Genomic DNA, 27,748 nt, shown 5'->3' with positions numbered 1-27,748 from the left:
CCGTGCGGAGTAGGACGAACCTCAGCACCTCATCAACTTCAACTTTTGCTTGTAACCGAACCGTTAACACCTGCCGTCGTAACTATTTTTTTTAACTTTTTTTAATCAACCTTCGAGGCCTACCCCGGCTGCAGACTGTATAACTTAATTAATTAAAGCTCCCCGGAGCGTTTTGGATTAATCGGATGACTTATACTTTCGAGGCCGGGCCACACGGTGTCCTGGTCAGCAAGAAAGCTGGACTATGTGCTGTTTTCTGTGCGCGTCGTCAGTGTACGTGTCGGCGCCAATAAAACTCAATATTCAACAGACTCGTAGCACTTAATTCTCGATCTCGAGTTGCCCAGCACAGAGACGAAGGTGTGTGGGGCGCCTCAAGACCCCACAAGCAGTAACAGTGTGCCCACCGCTTAGTGGCGCCCAAGGTATAAACGTACGCAGATTCGGAACCCCCCCTCACGACATTACATTAAAAGAAGTATGTTTAATTGAAAAGATAAAAGCACACCAAATAATTTAAATTAATTATTCATGCAACAAAAATTTATTTCGTTAAATTTAAAATAGAAACACGAAAAACGTGAGCCGTAACTAACTAACGAAGTGTTCCCGTAAGTATTGTTGTAGTACAAACTAACCACGAAAGAGAGTGCACAGGCTATCAAATGTAGATTACTCTGCACAAGACAGACATGTTTCATGTACATAACCAGCAAGCTATCTATATAGATATTCAACTAAGTGCACACGCACTATATGGGCATCAACAAAACCAAATTTACTACCGCCACAAAATGCTAAGATCCTAACAGCGGCTCCAAAAAATTATGTGATTTTATGCAAGAATCCCTCCCCCCATCACCAAATTTTGACACTCTAAAATAACAGTGCTACAATTGTGTGATAAAAACACGGTATTGATTTTCTCAAAATAATTTATAATTATTTGATGGGGGAAAAAATAGAAAACTTGTTGCTTGACGTATTACTACTTGAGCTGTTCAGGCAAAATTTTTAATTATTGTTTCAAAGCATGCTGTAACAAAGGGCTATAGGGTATGATACAATTACAATAAGTAATCTGAAAATATAAACAAGTTTGATCTTCAATTCAATAGGTTTTAATTTGAATTAGCCTTTATATAATTTAATTAAGACAAACAAAATATTACAACTATTAGATATGATGTATTGGTACTTCAAGTACGTAAATAAAATTATCATAATAGGTTTCAAAATCACAACTGTATGACAACAAAAAAGTGTTAAGATGGGCCCACTGTGTTTGACTAGTTGATCACTCTCCATCAAAGCAAACCAGAAACAATTCCTGGCAGGACCACATAATTTGTTTTTATAAGTGGGAAATGTGAGCGATGCAGTAGTATGGGTATTCTCAGGGTAGTTCCATTTTACCCAACAACACATTCCATCATCTCTCCAATTTATTCTCATCGCCCCTAACCATCTCTAATGACCCAAGAAGTACCCTAATACATTAATTAAAAAAATAAAAAAAATAAAAGTAACATTACCGTTAAAAGTTCCAATGAACATTGTTTTCATTTTACATTCAATTACACTAGGTTCTTGCCACTGGATTTCAGTTGAAAACAAGCAAAATTCAACATGGGAACATGTGTGACAGGTCACTCACTTCACATATCCTGATCACTCTTCATTGGCCATGCTTGATTAGCGATTCTGTTGGATTAATCAAACTTCAAAACAATTTTGAACAGGAATTCAGAAGAATAAATATTCAGTACAACTGTATTCAAAATAAGTTGTAATAAGATGTTCTAAATAACTATGCGTGAAGTGTAACCCGCTAGAAAAAAAGGAAACACTACTGAAATGAAAACCAACAGTAAATATTTTGAGCGAACTAAAAACTCCAGCAGAGCAGGAATGCGACATGACGGCCGAGGTCAAAAGCCAGAATCGATTCGAAGAAATCTGAACGCCAGCGGCTCGACAGGTGCCCAGATTACAAGATGTGTCGAACCTCTGAACGAGCTTGGTTGCAACTCGTTGCTACCCAATACTTTTCTATGCCACTTGCAGAGATTCTGAACTGCAACTGTTGTCACTCTGCCAGTCGTCCAGTAGATCTCCCTTCAAATCAAGCCCCGCAGTGCGGCCCCCGTCGGCCCCTGACGGTACGCCTGCACCGGAGCGAATGTCCCTCATCACCGTTCCTCCAGTACCATGCCCCTGCACTTTCAATGCGGCCTCGGCACTTCCCTGGAGGCGCAAGCCACCCTTCTGAATCCCTCCACAATTTTCAGTCACATTTATGACTACATACTGCCCTGGTTGGCTCCCTCGAAGGTCAGCAATACTATTGTGAGCAAGTAGGGTTTCTGTATCATTTACAAAAAGCCTCTTTGCACGTTCACAAATTTTTTTGAGTTCAATTCCTCCAGCACACGCATTGTTTTCTGTTGACCATCCATCGTTACAATCCTCCGACTCTATTAAAACCAGTTCTTTCAGAATTTTGCCTGTCTGTTTTGAATATTGTTTTACCTCACTCGGATCTGTTGCTTCTGTGTCGTCACATGTTAGTGTTACGGTGACACAATTTTCTTGTGAATTTCTTGTGTCTGTTAACACTGTATGCAAAATATCTATAGTATCATTATTTGCTATCATATCTCTACTACAATCTTTTGTTATCCCTTGCAATAGCTGCTCTTTCTGATGACTTGCTGTCTCGCATATTTGTTCTTTGAGCCTCCTTCTATGATCTCTCTTCAACTGCACTCCCATTTCACCATCATATAATCCTGTTTTTTCACCCATTGCAGAGCCGTCACAAACATTACCATTTTCATGCATACAGTCATTTATCATAATGTTAGGCGATTGCATTTGTTTGGCCAAAGTCATTTTATCATTACATTCATTTGTTTGTTTACTCAATCCACTTCGTTCATTTTCACTATTGACATTTGTAGTTCTAGAGCAAGTAGTATCAAAATTTCCAGGGATCTTACTTGTTCCAGAGATCTTACTTGGAACAAGCATTTCTTCACTTGTATATTCATTCCTTTCCAATTCACGTGCTCCATTATTCTGCTTTGAAACACTCACAGAAATTTCATCCATTAATGATTCTTTAGCTTTTATAACTTGAGATTGTAGCTGATGCGATTCTTGATCAGAAAATGATTGCAAAGACTTTCTAGGTCTTCCCCTCTTTCGCTTCTGCTCTACAAAATGTTCAGAACCAGTTTTTCTTGACTCAGAAGATGCATCTTTTTGTTTTGACTCTGTTCCATACATATCTTTATTTTTATTTATGCTATTTATGACTTTCCTTAGACTTCTTCGTGGATTCATGTGTTCACAATTTTCTGACTCCCGACTGTGTGACGGTTCTTCGGAAAATTTATTAAGATTTTTCCGTGGCCTACCTCGTTTTCGTGTAAGGCTTTCTGTAACCAACTCTGAGAACATTTCATTTTCCTTGGTACCAGTAACAACTTTTTTCCTAACAGGAATGTTATTTTTTTTCGATGGTCTACCCCTACTGCGCTTACCAACATTTTCCTCACTCCTCAGCTCTACTGACTCAGGCTGTTCAGTGCCACACACTCGGGAGGCAAGTGCATCAACGTGAATCTTTCTTGGTCTTCCTCTCCTCTTCTTTTGTACAGAGCTTGAACTACTACTTTCTAGAACTGTGTCCGTCTGCCCAGCTGGTCTTCTACTATCTGCCTGACTTTCATCTAAAACTCTCAACGGCGACATGTCTCCAGAGTTAACTGCAATATTTTCAACATCTCTGTTTAATTCTGCCTGATTTTCAGCTTGGTTATCCCCTGTAGTCCTTGGGCCTTTGCTTTGAGCTTTGGTTGACCGAACCTCAACGCAATATTTCAGGTTCTTGCGCACAAAACTAATTTCACTACGTGTCAACGGTCTCTTATTGATATCATTTTTTGAGTCACAATTATCGGTTATTAGATTTTCAGCACCAGTTTTACATTTTTGTTTAACAGTTTCTGTATAATGCAGAAGCAAGTGCCTTTTCAAGGCAGATCTGTTTAAAAACCTAGCATCACAAAACCGACACATTATCCGCGCTTTCTTTAATTTTTCTAACCGATGTGTAATCATGTGGCGTGTGAGGCTAGTTTGAAAGTTATACCCTACATGACACACTGAGCACTGAAAAGTCTTGTTGCCTTCGTGAATCTTCACATGTCGCTGGTAATTGGTCAGCTTGGCAAACTCTTTCTTGCAATGAGCACAACGAAACTCTTTTGTAACCGCGTGAATCTTCATGTGGCAGTTTAAGTCCCCTAAATAAACGAATGACTTGTTGCACACGGTGCATAAGTGTGGCCTAAGCCCAGTGTGCGCAAAAATGTGTTTCTGTAGACTGCTTCTGTCCGGAAAACGTTTGTTGCAGATGTCGCATTCGAAGGGTCGCCAGGCTGGGTTGTGCACCGTCATGTGACGACGGAGCGAAGGCAAAGTGTGAAATGGTTTCTCACAGATCTTGCAACTCCAAGGTTTTTCTCCGCTGTGAATTTTCTTGTGACGCAACAAAGTCGACTTGTCGAGATATTCTTTTCCGCACACAGGGCAAGGATACTTGACTTCTCCCGTGTGAACGTTAACGTGTCTTCTCCAGCGACATGGACTGTCAAAGGACTTTTGACAATAACAACACACGTGGACACCACCAGCAGAAGGCACTTTACCATGTTTTTTTTTCTTCCCACCTCTTTTTTCTAAGAATTTCTGAAGTATTTTTGTAGCCAAAAATTCTGGAGTCTCAGGCAAATCGGATGTTGCTACTATACCGTCTCTTGTTTGCGTAATTTCAAACATCGGTGAATTGCTCTTTGAAAGCTCCTTCAGCGAAGAATAGTTCTTTGGTACCCGAGAGCCCAGCAAGTGTGCAGGCCACTTAATAAGTCTATAGATTGTGACGGGGCCATTGGAGACTGGCCTGCTTCCTGCAGACTCCATGTTCGAGCAGTTTACTTCCTGTAACAAAAGATATCTGCTACAGTCATCAAAATGTAGTTAATAGGCATAACAAAATTAGTAGGTAGGTACATCAGATGGCCAGAAATGTACAGAAAAAATCAGGGCCAGGCAATTCTTTGGGCTAGTATAATTAAAAACAAACAAAAAACAAACTTTGTCAGAAAATAGAGGTTTTGAGCATAAAGACTTGAAAGTCAGGTGGAAGGGGTAATGATGTCTGAAGCTGGGTTTGATTTGTTCCAAATATTTCACAGAGACATTTATATACTACTTACTGCCTCAGACTACATAATTTCCTGAATTTTACCTCACTTTTACCTGTTGCTGAAAAACCTAACTTTTTTAGTATTTCTCCTGTTGCTAGTCACCCTGATTATACATAATTTAGCAAACATATACAATGCAATTAAAAATTTATATGTTATTTGTATATTCTATTTGGCAATTTTCTACAAGAGTGCCAAATTATAAATAAATAAAAGGAAGAGGGGTACATGCAAAAAAATAAAAGCAAATAAATTCAAAAATGCATTTTTGTACCTTTCTGGCATATTTTCTAATAATTCTATAAAACAGCATTGTGATACATATAGTACTATACCATCTTAACACTTTGGTTGGATTAGGTTAGCTGTACATATATTTCAAATACTTTAAATTCATGTAGGCCTAACGGTCGGTTATGTTAGGTTAGCTATATTTTAAATACATTTCAGATGTTAGGTCATCAATATTTATTATACATTGAATATGTACAATTATGTATTAAACATGTTTTATTAATGTATCTAACCTAACACAACAAACCATTATTGGGTAAATATTTACAATCGCGGTAGATGCCAAAGAAAATGCTAAAAATCTGAAAATACTTTTATTCTGTGCCCTTTCACTTCCTCTTTTCAAAACAACCGGCGGAGGTAAGAAATTCCAAATACTTTAGGAGATATCGAATTTTTTAATTTCATCATATGTAGAGTCGCGGTAGATGCCAAAAAAAATGCTAAAAATCTGAAAATACTTTTATTCTGTGCTCTTTCACTTCCTATTTTCAAATCAACCGGCGGAGGTAAGAAATTCCAAATACTTTAGGAGATATCGAATTTTTAAATTTTCATCACAATACCTGTGAATTCAGGCGGCCACCATTGTTTCTTGTTTACGAGACGAGTATGATTTTTTTTTTTCCGCGACGTAGGTGAACGACTACATTGTTGCTTGTTTAGGAGTATCTATTAAAATCTGAAAATACTTTTATTATAGTTATGTTATGTTAGGTTAGCTACATTAAAACACTTTAAAACACTATGGACGGTTAGTTAGGTTAGTATAGCTACATTAAAATAAACAGAGAAATATAAATATTAATAAATAAAACCGAGGTTGGCCGAAGGTAAATGGTTCGGGTGTAATCGGGAATGGCAGAACTTTATGTGCGTCTTGATTTACCGTTCGTGAATGCCTAATTAATTAAAATGGTCGATTAGGTCAGGTCAGTTACATTATTAATACTTTCAAACTAAGCAGACATTAAAAATAATATAAATTAATTTTAATGGTTGTTTAGTTTTAAAGTATTTATAATGTAGCTGACCTGACCTAACAAACCGGGACAAAGGATGAACGGTAGGAACTCACGTAATTTTTTTACTTATTACTTGCGCAACAAATAAAACATTAAAATTTGAAACGTTAAAAACTCACATACGTTAGAGGTGGGTACATTCCTTTGCCATTAGTAGAAAATGATGTAGTCGTTCTACCTACGTCGCGAAAATAAAAAATCATAAACGTAAACAAGCAACAATGGTCGGTTCACCTACGCGGAAAAAAATCATACTCGTCTCGTAAACAAGAAACAATGGTGGCCGCCTGAATTCACAGGTATTGTGATGAAAATCTAAAAATTTGATATCTCCTAAAGTATTTGGAATTTCTTATCTCCGCCGTTTTTAATGTAAAGAGGAAGTGATAGAGCATATAATAAAAGTAATTTCAGATTTTTAGAATTATTTTTCGCAAATACTGCTACTCTACATGTTCAAAATTTAAAAATTCCATATCTCCTAAAGTATTTGGAATTTCTTATCTCCGCCGGTTGATTTGAAAAAGAGGAAGTGAAAGAGCATAGAATAAAAGTATTTTCGGATTTTTAGCATTTTTTTTGGCATCTACCGCGATTGTAAATATTTACCCATTATTGTAATAGTTAGCCTAAGTGCAAATATCCAACTTCCGAAACAATTATTAACAAATTAAAAAAATCAATAATAATACCAAATATGGAAAAATTATAAAATAATTAATCTAAACATCATCTTACAATTCGCAACATCATTTTGAATAACATGCTAACATATTGTTTTAAGTATCCAAAATGATGGAAATCAAATCCATGAACATGATACTGAACAATAATATTCTCTCAGGACACAAAATAGTAAAATTATAACTCTGCTGATTAACAGAATGATTACAAAAATTAGGAAATAAAGAATGTGTATTCAGATTTTTATTTGCTTTACTTCCAAGATAATTACCAAAAAAAATATTAAGATAATGTTTGTTCATTGTACGGCAAAATATAGTTCAGTTTCTTAACTGTCTAACGTATAAGCTTTGAATATATATACTGTATAGAAGTCGCGAGTGGATAGGATTTACTCTACGTTTTTCAGAAGCGTATGATGAGCAGCTTGGGAACTTCACCGCTGCAGGGCGCTGCCGTAACGCCCTGTATCGTCTTAGTTGTTATTTACACGTTAGAGCGCAGCGCTGTCGCCCGCTGTCATTCCCCGCACCCCTCTTCCATCATTCAGTGCAGCTCAACGTCGTTCTACGGGAGGGGGAAGGGGTGTTTGAAGAGTTCGAGACTTGTCCGCTAGGGACCACCACAAGTCGATGCCCTAGAGATGGTGGCGATTGCGGCGGTGAATTAACCAACTACCTCAAAACCGTATTAGAAATTTTAACCTGGGCTGGCGACTTCTATACAGTATATATATTCAAAGGTATAAGTGCCACTAATAAAAAAATGGAAACCTAAAAAAGATTTATTCAATTCATTGTAGCAACTGTAACTAACCTGTTGAGGTGCATTCAGATATTTTCAAGAACTTTACATGTAATTAACTTTTTATGCTCGCCTGTGAAGTAACTTAGCTGCCGCCATCTCGAGTCCATGTAAATGTTTAACGGTACCTATATTCAGATTAAAGGAATGGTGCAAAATTATTTTTAATATTACATGTAATGTAAATAAATTTTTTTGTGCTTTAATGCCATAGCCGATGCAGTTTTCAATGAGAGATATCCCTGATCTGTTTTATCTACCCTACTGATTACCTAATAATAACTGCAACATGGTCCTGCTGTTCTCCAGAGATACTTAGGAATACAAAGTAGCCGAGAATGTTTCTTAAAAGATAGGGACGTTTAATGTCAGCAAATTATGGCAGGACAAATTCTGTTTGCAATCCTAATTGGATTTCCATTCCAAGTGAATGTTTTTCAATATTGTTAATATTCACTTGAAATAGGAAACCAATTAGGGTGGAAAACAGTCTTGACACCAACCATCTGAATAAATCAATATTCGTGAGTTTCTTATATTTTTTTTTGGCACCCCTTAAGTAGAATATTACCCTTAAATGTCACCATCATTATCTAACCAAATTTCGAACATTTTACAGTAGGCCTATGTATTTCAAATGAAAACAAACCAACCAACCAACAATCAACCATTACAACTTTACAAAACCGAGCCAAAGTTCAAACAATTTAGAATGTGTATTTAAACCAAAGCTAATTTAAACTAACCAACCATTAAAACAATGAGCTACCAGTGAACAAAATGAAATATCGCAATGCCCATTTTATAAGGAAGAAAATATATATATAATGTAGTAACACTATCCATTTTCATATTTCAACTGTCATTTATATCAATATGAAGCTCTCGTAATTAATTACAAAATTACATCCTTACAATCGAGAAAACTCCTCCGTAGCAAGAAACCTACTTTCAATATTACAGAAGGAAAAACCTGGGAAAGGTCCCATTCAACATCTAATACTATTAATAATATAATTCAAATTTCAGTTTTACAAACATATTCAATTTTAGTATAATAACCTATTGATAGAAAAACAAACCTTTCAACTACATCAAAAAGAGAAACAAAAAAAAATGAATCAGTTGTCAAAATACATTTTAAAACCATTTTTACAAGGCAACAAAAAAACAACATTCAATAACACACTTGAGTTAGGAATTGTCAGAAGCCCGCATGAGACAGCATGTATTATCAATCACTTTATGAACTTGAAATCGCCATGTTTATCTGCCCATAATATTGCAGAAAAAGAACATGACGTCTTATGATGGTTAATAAATCTTATTTAAAATCTCTATTTTCGAAAAAAGTTACTTTTATTAAAATAATATATATATGGCAACTAAAAATATTTACACAATGGAAACACTACTCTTCAGCCAATTTTTAGGATGTTTATTAATACGGCGATACAATAAACTGAAGGGAGAAAAAAAATACACCCAGTTACAATGTAACATTTAGATATGGCCACACACTAAACCAAAATAAGTGAAACACTTTCCTTTTTTGAACTGTCAACAAATGTACTAAATGATGAGCTCAAATATGAAATGCCTTCACCCGGGATTCTGAGTTCGTGACCCAGTGTGAGCCTAACAGGAGCTGGCAAAAATTAACTTAGATTTTATTCTGGGAGGGCACTAGAGTAGCTCTTGCTACTAAACGATTATCTATTTGGTGGTCGTTTGCCCCAGCATGACCCACTAGGCTCGGTGTTTAAAGTTTAAGTTGAGATCAGAACATACTGTGTTGCATGGCCGGAAAGAGCAATTAAAGGAAGGATGATAGATTGTAAAATGGTGTGGATTTATTACATGAGAACCACTAATAAATGGTGTTGCCACAGCGCCCAGCCTATTATGTTGCGGTGCCAGAGCACAGTCCTGGATACTGACAGAACGAGAGAATTACATTTACGACTGCGGCTACTATGCTGGCTTTAATATCTGGTGACAAGGGAATCAGCGGATGGCAAAGTGTGGCTACAGATGTAAAACCACGCAAGAGTTCGGTACGTGTCATACGATAAACACTGTATAAAGGCAAGACACAGAATAATCAACCCTACAAAAGACACTAGATACATGCACAACCACTATGTGATCAGCACACTTCACAGACGGTGAAGTTCGGTTCAAGTAAGTGAAGCGACGCCACGATGATGATATGGTACTGCATGTAGCGAATGTCTCCTCTAAAACAGGGGCGAAAGCCCCACATGCAGAGATACAGCCTCCAGCAGCATAATGTGGGATTTAATTTTAAAAATGTAATAAAGTTCATTTATTTGCCCGAAAACGTCCCCGGGGCGGGCGAAGAGTGAAACATCCACGAGCACGGCCTACTTTAGAGAATGGGACATAACGCAGCCCATCAACTGCTGTAACGCCCTGCACTCATGTCTGGTAAAAGTTATTTAAGTTCCTTATCAAAATTAGGAAACACTTTGAAATGAAAATCTGAATTACATGAAATTGCTGGAAACAAACTGGTTAAAAAAAAAAAAATAACAGAGGTGCGCGAGAGGGAGAGTGTACAAGAAATTTCATGCAGCCCCTGAATGGCTTACAAGGAGCTGGAGGATTGTTTGGTTATGAGCTTAAAAAAAAAAGTCAAGATTTGGGTTGCTAGGATTCTTTATGATTTATTAAATTAAATCATTCAAATTCTTTTCTTTTCTTTTAGTTCGCTGGTTGAATTAATTGTAATAAACAACATTATTTCTTAAACAACAAAAACAAAAGTTAAGTTGGCCTGGGCCCTACACAGAATTATACCAGTTATACATTAAAGTTAAATCCTTCCTTAAAAACAATAAAAAATACACTTATAAAGATAAAAACAAAATAAATTTAAATTGTCTCCCAGCTGGCACTTGTTGATTTTATTTGGGGCATGTTGCCGGCAGAAGATGGGAAATGCTCTGCCCAGTTCCCGGGACGAAGTTAAGACCAGAATGGTGGTATCCCAGTTGATGACCGGCTAAAGGGGGTTAACAATGGAGGTTTGGCCTGCACTCCTGGAGCCGTCAGGTTGGTGGAATCTTGGTGGTACTCTTAAACCCGCCTACAGACAAAAGTAATCAAAGAAATTTGGACTAATCAGTAGGCGATTAAGGGAGGGGCGGATTTCGCCCTCGTGAAGGGGTGGAATCAAAAAGGGGCAGTGGTGAACACTTAAAGAAGCGGGGAGAACTCAGCCGTCTCGGTACCGGGTTGGTGCCTGTCGCGCGAAGATGGAGTCGTTCGCGGAAGCCATGTTCTTGGAGATTAATAAAATACAAAAGAATTTACAAATTTTTCTAACTGCTCTGGGCAGACTACCGAAGATAAATGTAAGACTAAAGTAATAAGGCCAGGGTGCCTTTAATGTAGGTAACTACATTCCTCAGGCAGATGACGGAATTCGGTGAAATGCATGTGAGGTGCAGATCAACTGAGAAACCCGCCCGTCTGCTCTGTTGAAAAGCTGCCCAGAGAATCCTCCTCGATCAAGAGGAGTTCCTAATTAAAAGCGGGGGCTCTACAGTTTGGGTCCATTTGGAGGGGGACTCTTCGATCTCTCGAACCCTCAAGTGCATGGTCGACTCCTGCGAGTTGCCTCGCAAAAGGAGGGGTGGACAGTGCAGCGTTCTGGCGGCGGTCCGGGGGAAGGACACATGGTTAGTTGGTGTAGTTCTCGTTATATGGGGCGAGCTGTCACTACTGGCGTGCCCAGAAGTTTTTTTTTTGAAAGGCTTCCCCGAGATGGCGGCCCTGTGAAGAAGAGGGGGAGCCTTGAGCGGGAACAGTGACCGAAAGGGGTTTATTACCGCCCGTGGTCACCTCAGGCAGGGTTCTAGGCGCAGTAAAAAGGGGAAATTTCCGCTTGGGCGATGGAAATTCGCGGCGAATGAACACCACTACGTGTCTGCTCCGGCTTGAAGAGTGCTGATGGACATACTTCCACGAAATCCGTTGGGAGCTGCGCCAGTACTCGCCACAGCTTTTCTAGTCACGTAATCGTGTAGGGTTTTGAGACACCGGGCCTGACTGGAGCCGGTAATTATTGAAGATGGCTGCTTAACACAGCTTCGGCGAGCTTGAGAGCTGAAGGTGGGAAGGTAAAGGAGGGGTGGAGGGGAAAGAAAATGCTACAAAAAGAATTGACCCGGCCGCACACTGGGCTGAAAAAAACCATAGGCCAATAAATTTAATTTAATTTTTTTAATTAAAAAAACTCAACTATTATAAAAATAAAAAGGTGCCTATAATGCACATGATTGGCACACTGCTAAAGAATATTTGAAAATCATGAAGGTACAATGCAGTTAAATTAAGCTGTGAGTTTGCTAAAACTTCATAGAAATAATAATTAAGGGAAATATATACCCAAAGTTATGGACTAATTTGGCGGGTGAATATACAGATGGCTTTGCGGAGTAACACATGACACTCAATAAAGCGATTTATCGGCCACGGGGTCGTTCCACACAGCTGCATGATTGACTTAGAGCAAGGTCTAGGGATGCATTCTGCCAGCATTGACTGGAACTGCTTCTGTAAGGGGGGGACATTAGGGTTCTTCGGCAACAGGAAGTTCGATGTCAGAAACTATAATTAAAACAGAGCATGCCTAAGGCTAATTCAAATATGAAAATTAAAGTGTCTTTTGTTTCGAAAATTATACATCCTGCTAACTTTTTTTTTGTATGTAAACTTTTTCACAAACATTGATAATTCAGACGTGAAAGCGGATTATCGGAAGTAAAAAAATGTCTGTCTAAGATTGCAGGAGAGCTGTTATGGGTCTCCGTATACCAAAGCAGGTACGACATCAAGGTAATAACATTGCTCGCCATTACACGAAAATAAAATCAGTGTGTTTACTCTGTACAGATGTTATTCCTTCTTTGCTTAATCCGGTATTATTGTAAACAAACAAATAACTAAGTGCACACAGATTAAATAAAATATAGAGTATGGTTTGATTTAGCATGCGAATTCCAAAAGACAACAAACTGACGTCGACACGACCATGGCCTCTATGCCCGTGCTCTGCACCGCTATACCAGATCCCACCAACTTTCACTATTACCTCCATTCCCCCCACCCCCCTCCTGAACTTCAGCGAGCATCTTTGTCGGCGCACCACCCCCACCCCTCACATCCACCATTCCCCTCCCATTCACACACATCTGGCTGCGCGCCAACTCATCCCACCTCCTCACACCCCCCACCCGAAAGCGGTTGTCAACACAGCCACGTGCGTGGGAGTAAATATCAACACCGAAGCCCCGCACGACACAATGGCAGACAGGCTCAAGACAAACACCTGTAGAGTCTGCTACTGGTGACAGGGCAGAGACCTGCTGATGGGAAAGGCCAATCCGCTGCAGACATGCAAATGTGCGCCAGACAGCAACTCACCGATGATCAAGACCGAAGCACTCATGGAACCATGGCACAACAGCACGGAGACGCATGCACAGGCGAGAACACCACCAGTTAACAACACCCCCTTGCTGGTCCACACCACACCGGCGATCACCACCCCTCCATCTACCCATGCCAGCAACTGGAACTCGCACACCGACCATGCGTCACACGCGCCGGAGAGGACCAAAGACAAATGTGTGTGGCCCGCCCTGGAGGACCTGGCACGAGCATGAGGATCCGAAGGAATTCCTGGGGCTGTGTGATGCGCACCTAGTTGGGTACTGGATGCACCAGACGAATGGACAGATCGGGTTAGCGAACAGCTGCGAGGGACTGACCCGAACTGGTGAAGCATGTGGGGCAGGTTCGCAATGCCGTGGAGCGAATTCGCCAACACGTTCAACCACCGATTTGACACAAGATCGCTCCTAGTCGAATGTTCCGCCCACTTCTATGGGACCCGGCAGAAGGACGACGAAGCAGTCGAGGTGTTGATAGCCACGAAACTTCAACTGTTCCGCCACATCTCACCCGGCAATGCCCTGTCCTGGGTGCTGTCCGTCTTCACGGGCTTGGTGAGAGACGAGCTACAGCCCTTCCTGCACCGCTGCCACAAATGTTGCGTAGCACAGTACGTGCAGAAAGCACTCGAAACAGAGCGGGCCTGCAAACATCCTCATACCAAACTAGAGGACCACGCGCCATTGAAGCGCCGCCATCTCGGCGAGCGGAGCGACCGCTGCGGGACGCCGGAGCACGGGAACATGTCCCCCCTTTTGCTTTTGGGTGCCCTCGTGGCGAACGCCACTGGCACAGCGAGTGCCATCGGGGATTCCTAACAGCACAACAAACCACACGGCCGCACCAGGATCCGCATGCGAGACCACCTCCGCGGCAATGCAGCAGCCCATCGGAGCCGGTAAATGGCTCCCGGGGGGACTGGGATTAGGGCGCCCTCCCCCGCGAAGACCCATAGCCCCGCGCTCGGAGAGGGACTTGCTCTCCCGACCTTGGGACAGCTGGGCCGCCTGCTAGACAACTTGTTCCGCATTCCTGTGTAGATAAATGGACAGCCAGTCGCAACGCTCATCGAAACTAGAGAGAGCGACATCTTCGTGCGCCGTTTGTTCGTGCCCGCTGGCGCATTGCACCTGGGCGGCGGTGGGATACGCCTGGCCACCACTACGCACACCGGCAGATGCTTGGAAATGCCGAGATCGTGGTGAGTACCCAAACAATTGTGTATCTGCAGTGGTAGTACAGCATTTCTGCGAGGAGGTGGTGCTGGGTCTCCCCTAGCTAGCCCAGCAAGATGCGGTCTTGGAGCTGGGACCTCCCCACCTCAACCTGGGATGGGCAGAGAGATATGTTGTGTACGCCCTAGGACAGAAGCCCCTCCACTAGGACATGGTACTGACCCTAGCTGACATGTACCACGACGCCCCCTCCCCCGCCCAGCAGGCTGAGGTAAACAAGGTCCTCGCCGCCCGACCCAAGGTGTTTGGTGTGGACGGACCCTTAAGGCATACCACTGTCGCCGAACACCGCATCCCCACTCTGACCAATGACCAAGTGTTTGACCCACCTTGCGGCTATAGGTTCCGCGAGCAGCGGATCATCGGCGAGCGGTGGACGAGATGCTGCACAGCATGTTCATCGAGCCGTTACACAAATGGTACAATGCGTGCATTGTGCTGGCCACCAAGAAAGAGGGGGGAAACCGGTTCTCCATGGACTTCCGTTCGTTAAATGCTGTGACCATCAATGCCCGCCTCACCCCCTACCCCCCCCCCTCCTCCGCCCTGATTAGAGTCGAGGCAGCCATAGCCAGCTTAGGAAGGGCCCAGTTCTTCAGCACCCTAGACATGAAGTCCGGCTACTGGCAGGTGCCCATACAATGCAGGGACCGGGAGAAAACGGCGTTCACGGTGCCAGATAGGCGGCGATTCCAGTTCCGAGCCAACCATTTGGCCTTAAAGTGCGCCCCTTCCTCCTTCCAGTGCATGATGACCCGAGTGTTAAGAGGGCTACATAGGGCAGTTCGCCCTAGTGTAATTAGACGACATCATCGTGTATTCGGAGAAATGGGAGGACCACTGCCACCATCTGGCCTTGGTTATGGAGCGGTTGGCCACAAAACATCTGACAGCCAACCCAGCCAAATGCCATCTCGGAGCCACCGAGGTCGACTTCCTGGGCCACGTGGTCAACACGGAGGGGAACCGACCCCAACTAGATTACCTCCAACAGATCGCGATGGCAGAAGTCCCTCGCACCTGTAAGCAGCTGCAACACTTCATCGGATTGCTAAACTGACTCAGAAATTACATTCCAAACTTTTCCCATGTCATCGCGCCCCTGACAGACCTGTTGTCACCCCAAGTCCGCTATTACTGGGTCACGACCACTCAGGTGCCGTTTGAGGCCATCAAAAGCGCATTCATGTGGTGCCACACTCTGGCCCATATTGAGCCCGAGCGCCCACTCGTCCTCCAGACGCCCTGGCACTGTAGCCATACGGTACCAGGTGGCAGACCTCGAGAAGCGGCAGGTGGTGGACTATGCCAGCGCAAAGTTCGGCTCAGCAGAGAAGAGGTACCACAGCAATGAGCAGGAGTACTTAACGGTAGCGTGGGCCTTGAAAAAATACCGCCCACACCTGGAGGGCAGGCATTTCACACTCTGAACCGACAACCGCTGCCTTACCTGGCTCCACACCATGCAGGGAGGAAGGGGAAGCTTATCAATTGGGCACTGCTCCTGCAGTCATTTGATTTCACGGTAAAGCACATTCACGGTGCGGAAAACCAGCAACCTGACCTGCTCTTGTGCGAGCCAGATGGCAGTCGGAAGGTGCTGGACGAAACGTGGGACGAAATCCTGCACCCCACCCATGGTAGCACAACTGCCCACGGGCTCCCTACCTATACCCGCCTAACAATCGACGTGGAGGGGGCCAAAATCCCGCCCAGCATCAAGGCCAAACTAGAGCGGCGTGTTCCAGCGGCCCAGCCCCGATTGCCGGATGACGACCAACGCCGTGAGCTAGCGCGCTGAGGATTCCACCCCTCCTGGCAGCTCCAGGACGACCAGGTCTTGAATAAGTCGCCGGTGGAGACAGTCAGGTGGAAGTCGTATGTCACGTCCGATGTGCGCGTGGCAGCGATGCGATTTTACCACGACCATGACATCGCTGGACATCCGGGCTCGGACCAAACCCGGAGAGCTTTCTGCCAGTACTACTATTGGCCAGGGGTGAACTGGGATGTCCGGGTCTACGTCTGGGAGTGTGAGACCTGCTAGCGCCACAAGGCCCACCGAGGCGACGGCACCCAACAGCAGCAGCCTCGCCTGCCGTCAGCGCTGTTCCAGACACTCTCGCTGGACGTGATGGGCCGTACCCCCGCTCGCCACATGGTAAGCGCTTCCTGGTGGTAGTACCGAAATATTCACCCACTGGACTGAAGCCTATCTCTTCAGCAACGCACGGGCGGCCACCATCATCGACGTCCTGACGCACGAGATATTAACTCGGTTCTGCTACCCAGTGTCCGTCCTGAGTCCGTCCTGATGGCACTACGGGCATCGCAGTGCTGCAATTGTCCGGGGGGAAGGGGCGCCTGGCTAGTGGCACCCTAGGCTGTTGGTGATGGGTCGCAGGTACTCTGCCCCCGCGTGCTCCGCCAGGTACGCGGCTGGATATCTACCCAGAAACTCCCTACTTGGCTGTGAGGCCGCTCAGTCGTGTGGAGGACGGATTGCTGCAGAATAATCGTAGATGACACAATTTATATTATATTGGCTTTTAATCCACGCACTTCTCCAGTGGTACGCATGGGTACGCTGTACTAGCTACACATACACTACACGGTGGCAGAACTGCTACAAAAGCTATGATAATGCGCTATGCGGCATCTGAGCCGTTGTACAATTACAGTAACACACGCTGATTACAAAACAAAACACGACACTAGCATAACACTGTGAATTTGCCGCGGCAGTCTCGCGGGGACAAGATTACTAGTTCGCTGGAGAATGCCAGCGCCGAAAGTTAACTGTCTTAGGAGGGCTCAATGAGCATGATCCTAAATTATATTCTACACTTACATGAGGTTGGTTGTAGCTGGCAGGCGTATGCATGGCGATCTTAACGAAAACGAGTTAGCTGGAGTCGGCCAGTGCTGTAAAATACGCGATCCGCGAAATACACGCCCAGTCTACGTGAGCAGCAAAGAATTAAAAAGGTTTGGTTTTAAATCAAGTTCAGAGTGAACGATCAGTGAAACCAAATTGAAGGCTGCTCACGGACACACGTCTTGACCTGGCACGTAGTGGTTGGAGACTGCCGATGCCAAACATAGCTGCCTCGCAAGAGAGGGAAACTTTCACCTCCTTTATGAGTCGGCGCCAAAAACTTATATCAACTTAATTTGCTCTATTTTAAGCTAAAAACATGTTCCAGGTGCTTTATTACAGGGTAGCACCTGGTAATTGGGTGCTTAAGGATTAACAACTGTTTTATATTATTTAATTATTTGAATTGTGGCATCAAGTTGACGACTGTAAATTTATTATCGCATTGTCTCACTGTGAACTGTTCTAGTTGGATTTCTCCTAATCTGACTCGATCATTGTCACCGGCACTTTAATTAAGGCCAGTGGCCACTGTGACTGGTAATGCGGTTCGTTGTCTACTACGTGCGTGTGGTGCTCGCACGGAGTAGCTACGACGCACTTGATTAATGCCTGTGAATTAATAATTGTGCCCTAATGTCTTGTTCCTTAATTGTTTTATGTGTATGAGCCCCCAGGGTTTCGTGCTTGAAGTTTATTTGAGTCTAGTGGGGTCACGCCCGAGGCTCTCACCTGACTCATTCCTAGGGGCAGGTATTTTTCGCAAAATGATCTGAACGCTTAATAGACTACAACAAGGAATACCCAAACCCGTGGTTTATTCCTTGTGATTGGCGACCGTATGCGAGAGAAGTCGTTTCCTTATTTGACCGAGCCATTCAGGACGTGTTTGCTTTTGCACTGAATTACTGTGATTGGTGTTATTGCTACCTGGGAGAAACTCACCTAATCACTAAACACAGATGATGCTACAGTGTTTTAACTTTCAGCTTGTCTCGAAATCTTTTCGCGAAATCTGCATGCCCCTACTCATTCCCGCTGGGCTAGGGGTATTCTCCGGAAACTGGATCTGGTACTAGCGGTACGGAGCATAGGCTTAGAGGCCAAGGTCGGGACAACGTCAAATTTTTCAGACAAATTTTTTCAATAGTTTTTGAGTACTTTCGCACCTCTTGCGATAATAATTGTTTGTATCAAAATTTATCATCAACAAAAGTTCAACATAATATTATAAAGTGACGTCGTCCCAAGTGCTCCTCCGACTCGCTGAGGCCATTATTGCCCATTGCTGCTTCAGGCTTGCGTGTGCGCCGGCGCCCATGCGCAAAAGTGTAACAAATGGCCTTGGCCGAGAGGGAAACACCTTGCAGAGACACCACCATAACAGTAATGTGCCTTTCATAAGAGTTTTATTTATGTAATTATGTGAGTGTGTAAATATCTATTTGTGTTGTGTACCTGTAGATGTGTTTCCCGGGCGACTGAGTTGCGTCTCCCCGCCTGTGACCATGTGGGTTCCACGCACTCGCACACGAAGGGAAGAGGGCGGATTCATGTGCGCGAGGCAAGGGGGGAGGCCGCTGAGACGGCACGGAGCGTGGGTCAAGTCAGTCGCCTGAGTGGGATGAGAGTGCAGTCGCGAAGTTGTGGGTGAGAGTAGAACGGACACTGTCAGTCGTGTCACCGTTGTCACGTCACCATCATTCACGTTGTCAGTCACGTCACCATCGTTCGCGTCGGCAGTTACGTCACAGTCTTTCGTGTCTTCGTCATTCGCGTCACTGTCAGTCACGTCACCGTCAGTCACGTCACTGTCGTTCGCGTCGGCAGTTACGTCACAGTCTTTCGTGTCATCGTCATTCGCATCACTGCCAGTCACATCACCGTCATTCACACCACTGTCAGTCGCGTCATTGTCGTGTCACCGCCAGTCTGGTAGTGTCGTGTCGCGCTCAAAGTGTGTGGAGCCGGGCCTCGCCCTGATGGACTGTCACAGATGGGAGCCATGAAAGCCCATGTACAGTGTGTGATGTGTGCAGTAAACACAACTTAACATCATAAACTCTTTTATTTCACCTGAGTTAGGGTAGTTCCCTTGCCACGTGGCATGTACCCTCTCTACCAGAGCAGCTGGGCAGCGACTCCGAACCACGGGAACGGCCCTATACTTTCTGTGCGTTACTTGCAAACAAATTACTAAGTTGTCTTACTATTAAAAAAATAGCAGATTAATGTTTAATGAGATTGAATTTGAAACTCCAGTTACATAACATTAAAATTAAACAAGTGAATAGGGCTTTGCTTTAATGTAAGGCTAACAGGCATATAGTTAATTTCCTGTAAATTGTTCGCTTATTCATCAATAAAATTATACATTAATTTCCTAATATATAATAGATTAATTTTTCTTGTTCAAGCTACTTGTGATCCTGTAATTGAATCTTATTAGAAGCCTACCGAGCATTACATCCATGTCTTACCCGGGATTCGAACCCAGAGCCCCCGCACCTAAGCCCAGTGTGTTAGCCACTGCGCCACGGAGGCTGACTTTGCTACTGAAGCTCTAAAGAACTTATGAGGGAGATTATATATTATTACTCCAAATGCTTCTGTTTTTTTTTTTTTTTTTTTTTTTTTTAATGAATTCTGGGTGTCACGAAAGTAGATTTAAATTTTTCTGATGGTGATATTAACCATTAAACTCATAGTCTTCCACATCCATGTAAATAAATGGGTCTGTGTAGCACTTGAAAATGTAACCACTTGTCACAAACAAACACTACATTCATTTAAAACACATATAAAATTGCTTCAGCACTTCATATAGGATTTATATAAGTTTAAAATACGAAGTTGGCGAGAATCAGCCATTTTATACACTGCGATCTGAACAAGCAATTGCTTGAGACGTGTCTGCAGTGGTCTTGGCAAAGACTGTCTTATTCGTGTTCTTAAGCAAGGTCTCTGCGACTGTGAAACATGCTTATGCGATGGTGTTCTCAAGCAAGGACTATGATACAAGAGAATGCCCTCTCGGAAATAATAACTGTGTAACTATCATAAGATGGTCGTCATCAAGACTGTCTTGTTTGCGATCTCTTGAGACAATCTCAAACAACGTCTATGGCACCCAAGTATTTAAATAAGAATGCATATAAGAATTTCTAGCCGAAGGAAATCTCAAGACATAAATATGAATACCTCCCACCCTTAAAAAAGGCCGTGCGTGACTAGACACATGAACAAAATTATGTTTTATTTATTTATGTTATTGTTGAGTTAATGGATGCAGATAAAGCATAAAAAATATTGTGATGTGCCAAATGTCTAACCCCAACACGAACTAAGTGTTAACCTCTATCAGATAGTGTAAGTGAATTGTTTTTATCAGTTTTAGGCCAGTGGTGTGGTGGGGGACTGAAGCATAGACATGCTCCATTATCTTTTTGTCCGCTGATGTATAGCTTATCACTATCTAGCTTGCTAAGTCCTCTTTTGCTTCACCTTTTATTTTTTTATCATCTCCTTCCATTCCTGTGGGATTTTCACAATCTCTAATGATATGCTGTATAGAACCTGTAAGTACTTTATTGATGTTACGTTACAATTTTATCATTATATTCTTTACGATCCCTTCTAGTACTTTCACTAATTTCCCAATTCTTCATTTTTCTACCCACAACTGTTCCACATACTGCTCAGCATCTCTCACTTACCTTATACCTTCCTACTACTGCCCTTTCTCAACACCGACAGGTACTTTTTTGTAAATATATCTGCCTTCTCCTTATTCCCCACTTAATCTTCCTCATCCTGTCATCTCTACACTGGTATCTCTAGTACAGTGTCCTTTGTATTCGTATTGACTTCAATACCATTTGCCAATCCTTTAGTCTCTGATCTTTCATTTTCTAAGATATTTTTCATATGCTAACATAATTTTCGCCATCATTGGTTTTCCTATTTGTTTCATTATATCTTGCATATATTCTTATCCTCGTTTTTACCCATCGCAGATCATCATATACCCTTCCTCTTTAATTTTAGAATTTGTCTACTATAGTATGGTGGGTCTACTCCAACCATTAACTTTTTCTTAAGTACAATGGTATGTGCTTCCATTCTTCTTTAATGTAATGCCTCCTTAAGCATGTTAATGCTTTTAATCTTACACCACTTGTTAAATATCTCTACTAAAAACTTTTTCATATTTGTTGGCTTTGCCCTCCCATACTGCCATATGTTCTTTGGCGGTTAATTTCTTATCCATGCAGATCTCAACCATTGGTATAGGTATTATGGTTGCATATACCTTCCACCAACATATCTTGTGACTAGCCTTCTGACATAACCGGGAAAAATCCAATGACATTTCCTCTCATTCATTTCTCATTCTTTAAGTTCCTTGCACTATCTGCTTGAGTCTTGTATTTGCTTGTTTTATTTTTTGCTCTGCTTGGCCCTAATGGATCCACACTTCTTCTGCCATACATTCACTCTACCCATGAAAGGCTTATATCACCTGTTACATTTAAACAATTACTTTTACGTCGACCTAAGTGCCGACCCAGCTCTCACAGCCCGTTATGCCGCGCCAACGCCTTCTCCTGCCCTGTGTTGCGTGTGCGCCGATGTGCAGTGTGGCTAGGGCAGCGGGGGAAGTTTAATGTAAAATACATAAGAAACATTCTGATTTGTAAATTGTTTATATTATTATTTGAAGGGTCGTGTTTTCTTTATTGTAAATAGTTTATTATATTGTATGAAATGTTATGTAGAATAAGTTCTCACGTGTTCACCGGGCGCCAAGGCCGTGGCTTTCGCCTGTGACCAATCAGTGTGTTCCGCGGGCTCGCGAGGAGGGGTCGGACGCGAGCGCTGGGCCGCGCGAGGCGGAGAGGGAGTCAGTCGGCAGCTGGACTCAGGAGGCGACAGACGTGTCTACGAGAGCTCTCCGAGACGGTGAAAATGGACGCAGTGTCTCGCTGCAGTTCATGCATTGCCGAGAGGAAGTGATTCCTCTGTCACAGTCGTGTGGTCATTTAGGTGTGTCATCGTGTCATTCAGTCACGGCGTGCAGTCAGTCACTTCTCTCGCGTGCGTGTTTTCTCCGGTAGTTTATGAGTCGCGGAGTTCTTTTGCGGACTGGATTTTCGCCATCGTTTGCACTGTAATTTTCGGGTCTTGTTCCTCACGAACGTGACATCACGTATTTTCCCCTACAGTAACATTGTGCGGAACCGGGCTCCGCCCTACAGGATCGGTCACAGGCGGGAACGCGGCAGCCCCTTGTAAAGGGTTTGATTTTCCGTATATAAAGAACCTGGAAACTGTCTTTGAGTGTATCAATTGCTATCCTGGTGACTAAGTCCCTTGGCCACGCGGTCCGAACCCCTCTCTTCCAAACACTGAGTAGCCGGCAAAATTCTATCATTCAGGGGCTAGTCGGCCAGGCGACGACAACTTTCTGCTATTTGTCCAATTTGTACATTACCATTTACATTATTTCTGATTCTTTATCTCCTGATAGCTAGTAAGCAGCAAATATCTACACATCTTCTTTATCCCTATTATCTACAGGTGCAGCAATTCTTCTTTATACCTGTAAACCAACACATTTTACTTCCACCTTAAAACCTTCCTGTATACAAACCATTACCGTAACCATCCCTGGTTTCTATCTCTTTTGTGTGTGATAGGTTTCCCACTTCCTAGGTTAATGTCTGCTATCTCGCAATCCATCCATATTTTATTTCTACGGCTACTATTACTCTGACGTCGACCAAAGTGTCTACCCAGCTTTCACAGCAAGTTATGCCACGCCAACGCCTTCTCCTGCCCTGTGATGCGTGTGCGACGATTGTGCTGTGCGGCTAGGGTAAGGGAGGGAAGAGAGATTCGCGCACCAGTGGAAATGTAAATACATAAGAACCGGACTTGACTAATTATTGTAAATATTCTTTAACATTCTTTACTGTAAATAGTTTATTTTATTATTTGAAGTGTTATGTATAGTAAGTTTTTGCTTGTTCACCTGGCGCCAAGGCAGTGGCTTCCCCCTGTGACCAATGAGCGTGTTCCGCGGGCTCGCGGAGAGGGGAGGGATGCGTGCGCTCTGTCGTGCGAGGCGGGGAAGGGGCAGTCGGCAGCTGGGCGCGGGAGACAGCGGACGTGTCTGCGGCATCATCGCCCCAAGACGGTGAGAGCGGAATGGGCGCATTGTCGTGCTGTAGTTCAGGCTTTGCCGAGGAGAAGGAATTTCACTTCTAACAGTCGTGTTGTCATTCAGGCGAGTGTGTCACCTCGTCATTCAGTCGCGGTTTGCAGTTTGTCATTCTTCTCGTGTGCGTGTTTCTCTGGAGGTTAGCGAGTCGCGGATTACTTTTGTGGGATATTCGCCATTGCGTGTACAGTGATTTACGGTCCCTCCCGGACACTGGGTTGTCCAGTCAGACAGTCAGCTTATTGCGCGAATTGGCAAACCACCAGTGTTGTTACTGTTAATATGCTGCTCACTAATACTGTTTTAAATTAAAGTAGACAATCATTAGACAATATTACCTTTCCAATAATTATATAATAAATAATAACTATCTATCTTATTGCTATTAGGCTGAGAGTATGACCTGCACATGGATTGTTTTGCCCACTCTTTTGCACATGGGACATTTTCATGGGTACGGTGCTGGGGATCCATTTCAGCTTCGTCAGTTGATTATTACACTTGAAGCAGACCAGGCGCGTATCACCTTGCGGACCCTATCAACCTTTATTACCTGAATCCATCACTGCAATATCGTAAGTTTCAAATCCTTCTGCATCTGCCTGGAACTTACCGGCCGCGTTACTTCAATATGTTTTCCCTTGAGTGGGACTCTTATGTTTTAAATAATCTTTTCTTTTTTTCTCTGGGTGTGCGTCACAACTCAGATGTCAACGATTATGACTCAGTCAACGAGATGTTCTCTATTTCATCCATGCAAGGCCGCCATTTGGGCGAAACGCAGCTTCGTTTCATTTGAATGAATACGGCCAGAGTCCTTTCGGAGCCCGCATTTAGTTCCACTTACGTGAAGTAGTTCTTAGCTTATGGTATTTTGTCACTGCTATATTTCTGCTTAATACAAATTATTAGAATCCAATGTGTAAAGTTGTATTATCTAAAGGGGTGAGACATGAGTAGAAGCTGAAAAGTGTTAAGTTCTTGAGGAGAAGGCTATAAAAGAAACAGATGAAAGTGTGATAAAAAGAAAATTAACAGAAATGTGTTTGCCTTTTTTTTTATTCGCCAAATTACATAGAGCTTGGAAATCTGTGTTCCTAACTCTAAGTAATGTGTCGAGTAAAAAATATTCGTGTATGTTTCTATGGGATATTGTTTGTGATTATTTTGGTTATTGAAATTTCATATTGCAAGGAAGAGCATGTAATATAATTATTGTTTAATAAATATTTAGGCTTTAGTCTATTTTGTATTTATGTGTAGCGTCTATGAAGTTACTCCTTTTTTTGTGAATAAAACTTTAAACCCTCAAAAATCGCAATTTTATGTATGGTAATTATATATTAATTTTAAGAAGGCAGTATTTAGTAATTTTCTCAGTTATGTTTTTGAAGGTGCTTTTTGAGATACCATTTACAGTCTTTATTTACAACGGTATTAGTGTTCCTTCGCTTAAACGTCTGTAAGCTTTCTGAAATATACTTATAATCAGTGCAAAAAAGGTTTTCAGGCTAATATTGGTGATATAGTTACATAAAAAACATGTACGATTCGCCGGGAACTCTTCAAGACACTTGCATAAACTATATTTGCAAAAATGTTGAAGCAGTGTGTGAAGTTGTGCCACAGTCTCCAGAAGAGACAAGCTCAGAGCAAGAACCGCAGGCCCATTCAGTGGTGGAAAAGGTTTTGAGGTTTGCTTTTAGGGACCCAGATACTTATTTGCACTCTGAAATATCGGAGCAGTTATTAACTGCACTCAGCAGACATGGGAAGTTGGATGATGGAACGATGACCCTGTTTACGGCAGATGTTGCAAGACTCACGTAAGTTATTTAATGTAAATGAGTGTCTATGCTGTCTTTGGCTTGATAAGCTGTTGTCTTTAAGTAGATAAAAGGGTATGTTTGCGCTAAAATATGCTACGAAAATTCTCAAATATGGCAAGGTATTTTTAGTGTTTACCACAAGCATCATATGATTTCTGTAAATTCATTTTATGTGTAAATTTATTTTACTTGATAATGATAATAATTATTATTTATTTAGCAACTTTTTATATACTAGACAACAGCAGTTAGCCAATTATAGGACGACACCTACATGTAAAAACAACATTTAAATACATAAAACAAGAAAAAATCACTTTTACACAAGATGTACACTGATAAATAAAAATTACATTATGACAATGACACAAAACAATAAATACGTTTTTCAACTAAAGCTTACACAATTTTTTTTTTTCCATAATTATTAGAACACCAGTTCTGAACAGCTGAAATATGTTGAAGTGCATCACAATAATATTTTGCAGTTATATTTTTTTTTTTTTTAGAAACTGATATATGATCAGCATAAAGTAATATAATTGAATTTTTATTACATTTGTAATATCATTTATAAAAATATTAACGAGTAGAGATAAATTACCACCTTGTGGAACACCTGCTCTTCCAGATTGGAAAACATGTTTTTTTCAGAAAAAATATTTTTCATAATAAAATTCATGTGTGTGTGTGTGTGTGTGTGTGTGTGTGTATTTTTTTCAAACATTTTTGAAAAGCTACTTAACAAAGATATTGGTCGATAGTTTGTGACTAAATTTTTATTTCCGTTTGTGAAGACAGGTATCACAATTGCATTTTTCCTTGCAGAAGGAGAAGGGGCATTGATTAAACTAGTATTAAAAATACAAGTCAATAATGGAATGAAGTTGTTGGATACAGCCCAATATAAAATGAGGGATACCATCAGATTCATCAACTTTACTTAATTTTAGTTTTTTAATTGTCTGCATTATTAGACTATTAGTTATTGTGGGAATTGAGATATTTTAATCATTGGTATGCTTTACTTTGGAGGGATGTGTATTGTCTTTGATTTGATTTAATGTTCTAGAGGTTTTTACCTAGGTATATCTTAGCAAAGTGATTACCAAAAGCATTAGCTACATCAGTGATATCATATATAGACATGTCATTTACTAAGATATTTAAGTTTACTATTCGACTGTTTTTCCTTAGTTTACATGTTACCAGAAACTGTTAGGGTTACTTTTGAGTTTATGTAAGTTATTATATATGCTTGTCATTTATTATTATCAGATTTTATTTTTTGCTCCACTTATTTCCTTTGACCTGAGAAACGTAAATGATGATAATCATTTTTTTTATTTCAGGTTTTATAAGTTTTCTTAATTAAGTTTTAATTAATTTTATTAATTATTTGGAGAACCATATAGGATATTTACTATGGATGTGTTTGTTTCATTTACATCAATATCATTCATGTTATAAATAGGTTGCCAGTCAAAATAATTAAGGTCAAAATATAATGAAAGATGTTACCTTTACTTTACGTAATCACAAATTGTATAGAAATTTCTAATGATCTAAATGTAGTTTTGACTTTTGAACACAGTTATAAATTAATGCGGGATGATATTCATCTTCATTAATCAATGGGTCCACTGACTTGACAACCTCCTCTATGTGAAAATTAGAAAATACAAGATCTAATAGATTTTTGTATGGTAATGTGAATTTTAATTGTTCCAGCTTAAGTATAAAATAGAAGTTTCCAGACGTTTACAACCTTTTATCTTATTATAATGATACACAATGTTTGTTGTGTGATTGTTGGTTCAGTTAACACCTGGAACATTAAAATCACCAGCTAGAAGGATTTGGTGGGTGTAATTAAGTTATTTTACTTCCAAGAAAACAAGCCAAAATAAAACTTGTTATTTAAATGCATTTATATGGCAAGGAGGACAATTATTTTTGTTTTCAATTTCCTTGCTATTTGGTATACAGAAGGAGAGTCAACGAGATGGTTTTAAT

At 41.6% G+C, this 27,748-nt stretch overlaps 2 protein-coding genes across 4 annotated transcripts in view; one reads left to right on the top strand and one right to left on the bottom strand.

Annotated features, from left to right (window-relative positions):
• Positions 1–1,098: 1,098 nt before the first annotated feature.
• On the bottom strand, positions 1,099–9,563 carry LOC134534916 (uncharacterized). Of its 3 annotated transcripts, none has more exons than XM_063373612.1 (2): positions 9,483–9,563; positions 1,099–5,007 (listed from the first exon to the last, which is right to left on the bottom strand). In XM_063373612.1, exon 2 carries the CDS (start codon positions 4,987–4,989, stop codon positions 2,053–2,055), a length of 2,937 nt encoding a protein of 978 aa, XP_063229682.1. In that variant the 5' UTR covers positions 4,990–5,007; positions 9,483–9,563; the 3' UTR covers positions 1,099–2,052. The 3 variants fall into 3 exon arrangements, with proteins under 3 accessions (XP_063229682.1, XP_063229680.1, XP_063229681.1); XM_063373610.1 differs by lacking the exon at positions 9,483–9,563 and adding an exon at positions 9,166–9,328; XM_063373611.1 differs by lacking the exon at positions 9,483–9,563 and adding an exon at positions 8,999–9,134.
• Positions 9,564–25,047: 15,484 nt separating this feature from the next.
• Positions 25,048–27,748, top strand: part of LOC134534907 (protein zyg-11 homolog B-like) — a 41,135-nt gene continuing 38,434 nt past the window's right edge. The window contains exon 1 of the mRNA XM_063373592.1: positions 25,048–25,729. Within this exon, the coding sequence (XP_063229662.1) occupies positions 25,446–25,729 (284 nt within the window). The 5' untranslated portion in view covers positions 25,048–25,445. The remainder of the gene's footprint in view (positions 25,730–27,748) is intronic.

Source organism: Bacillus rossius, chromosome 8, assembly GCF_032445375.1.
Source record: "Bacillus rossius redtenbacheri isolate Brsri chromosome 8, Brsri_v3, whole genome shotgun sequence".
NCBI lineage: Eukaryota > Metazoa > Arthropoda > Insecta > Phasmatodea > Bacillidae > Bacillus > Bacillus rossius.
The sequence above is the reverse complement of the archived record's forward strand: the minus strand, read 5'-3'. Positions and strand labels throughout refer to the sequence as shown.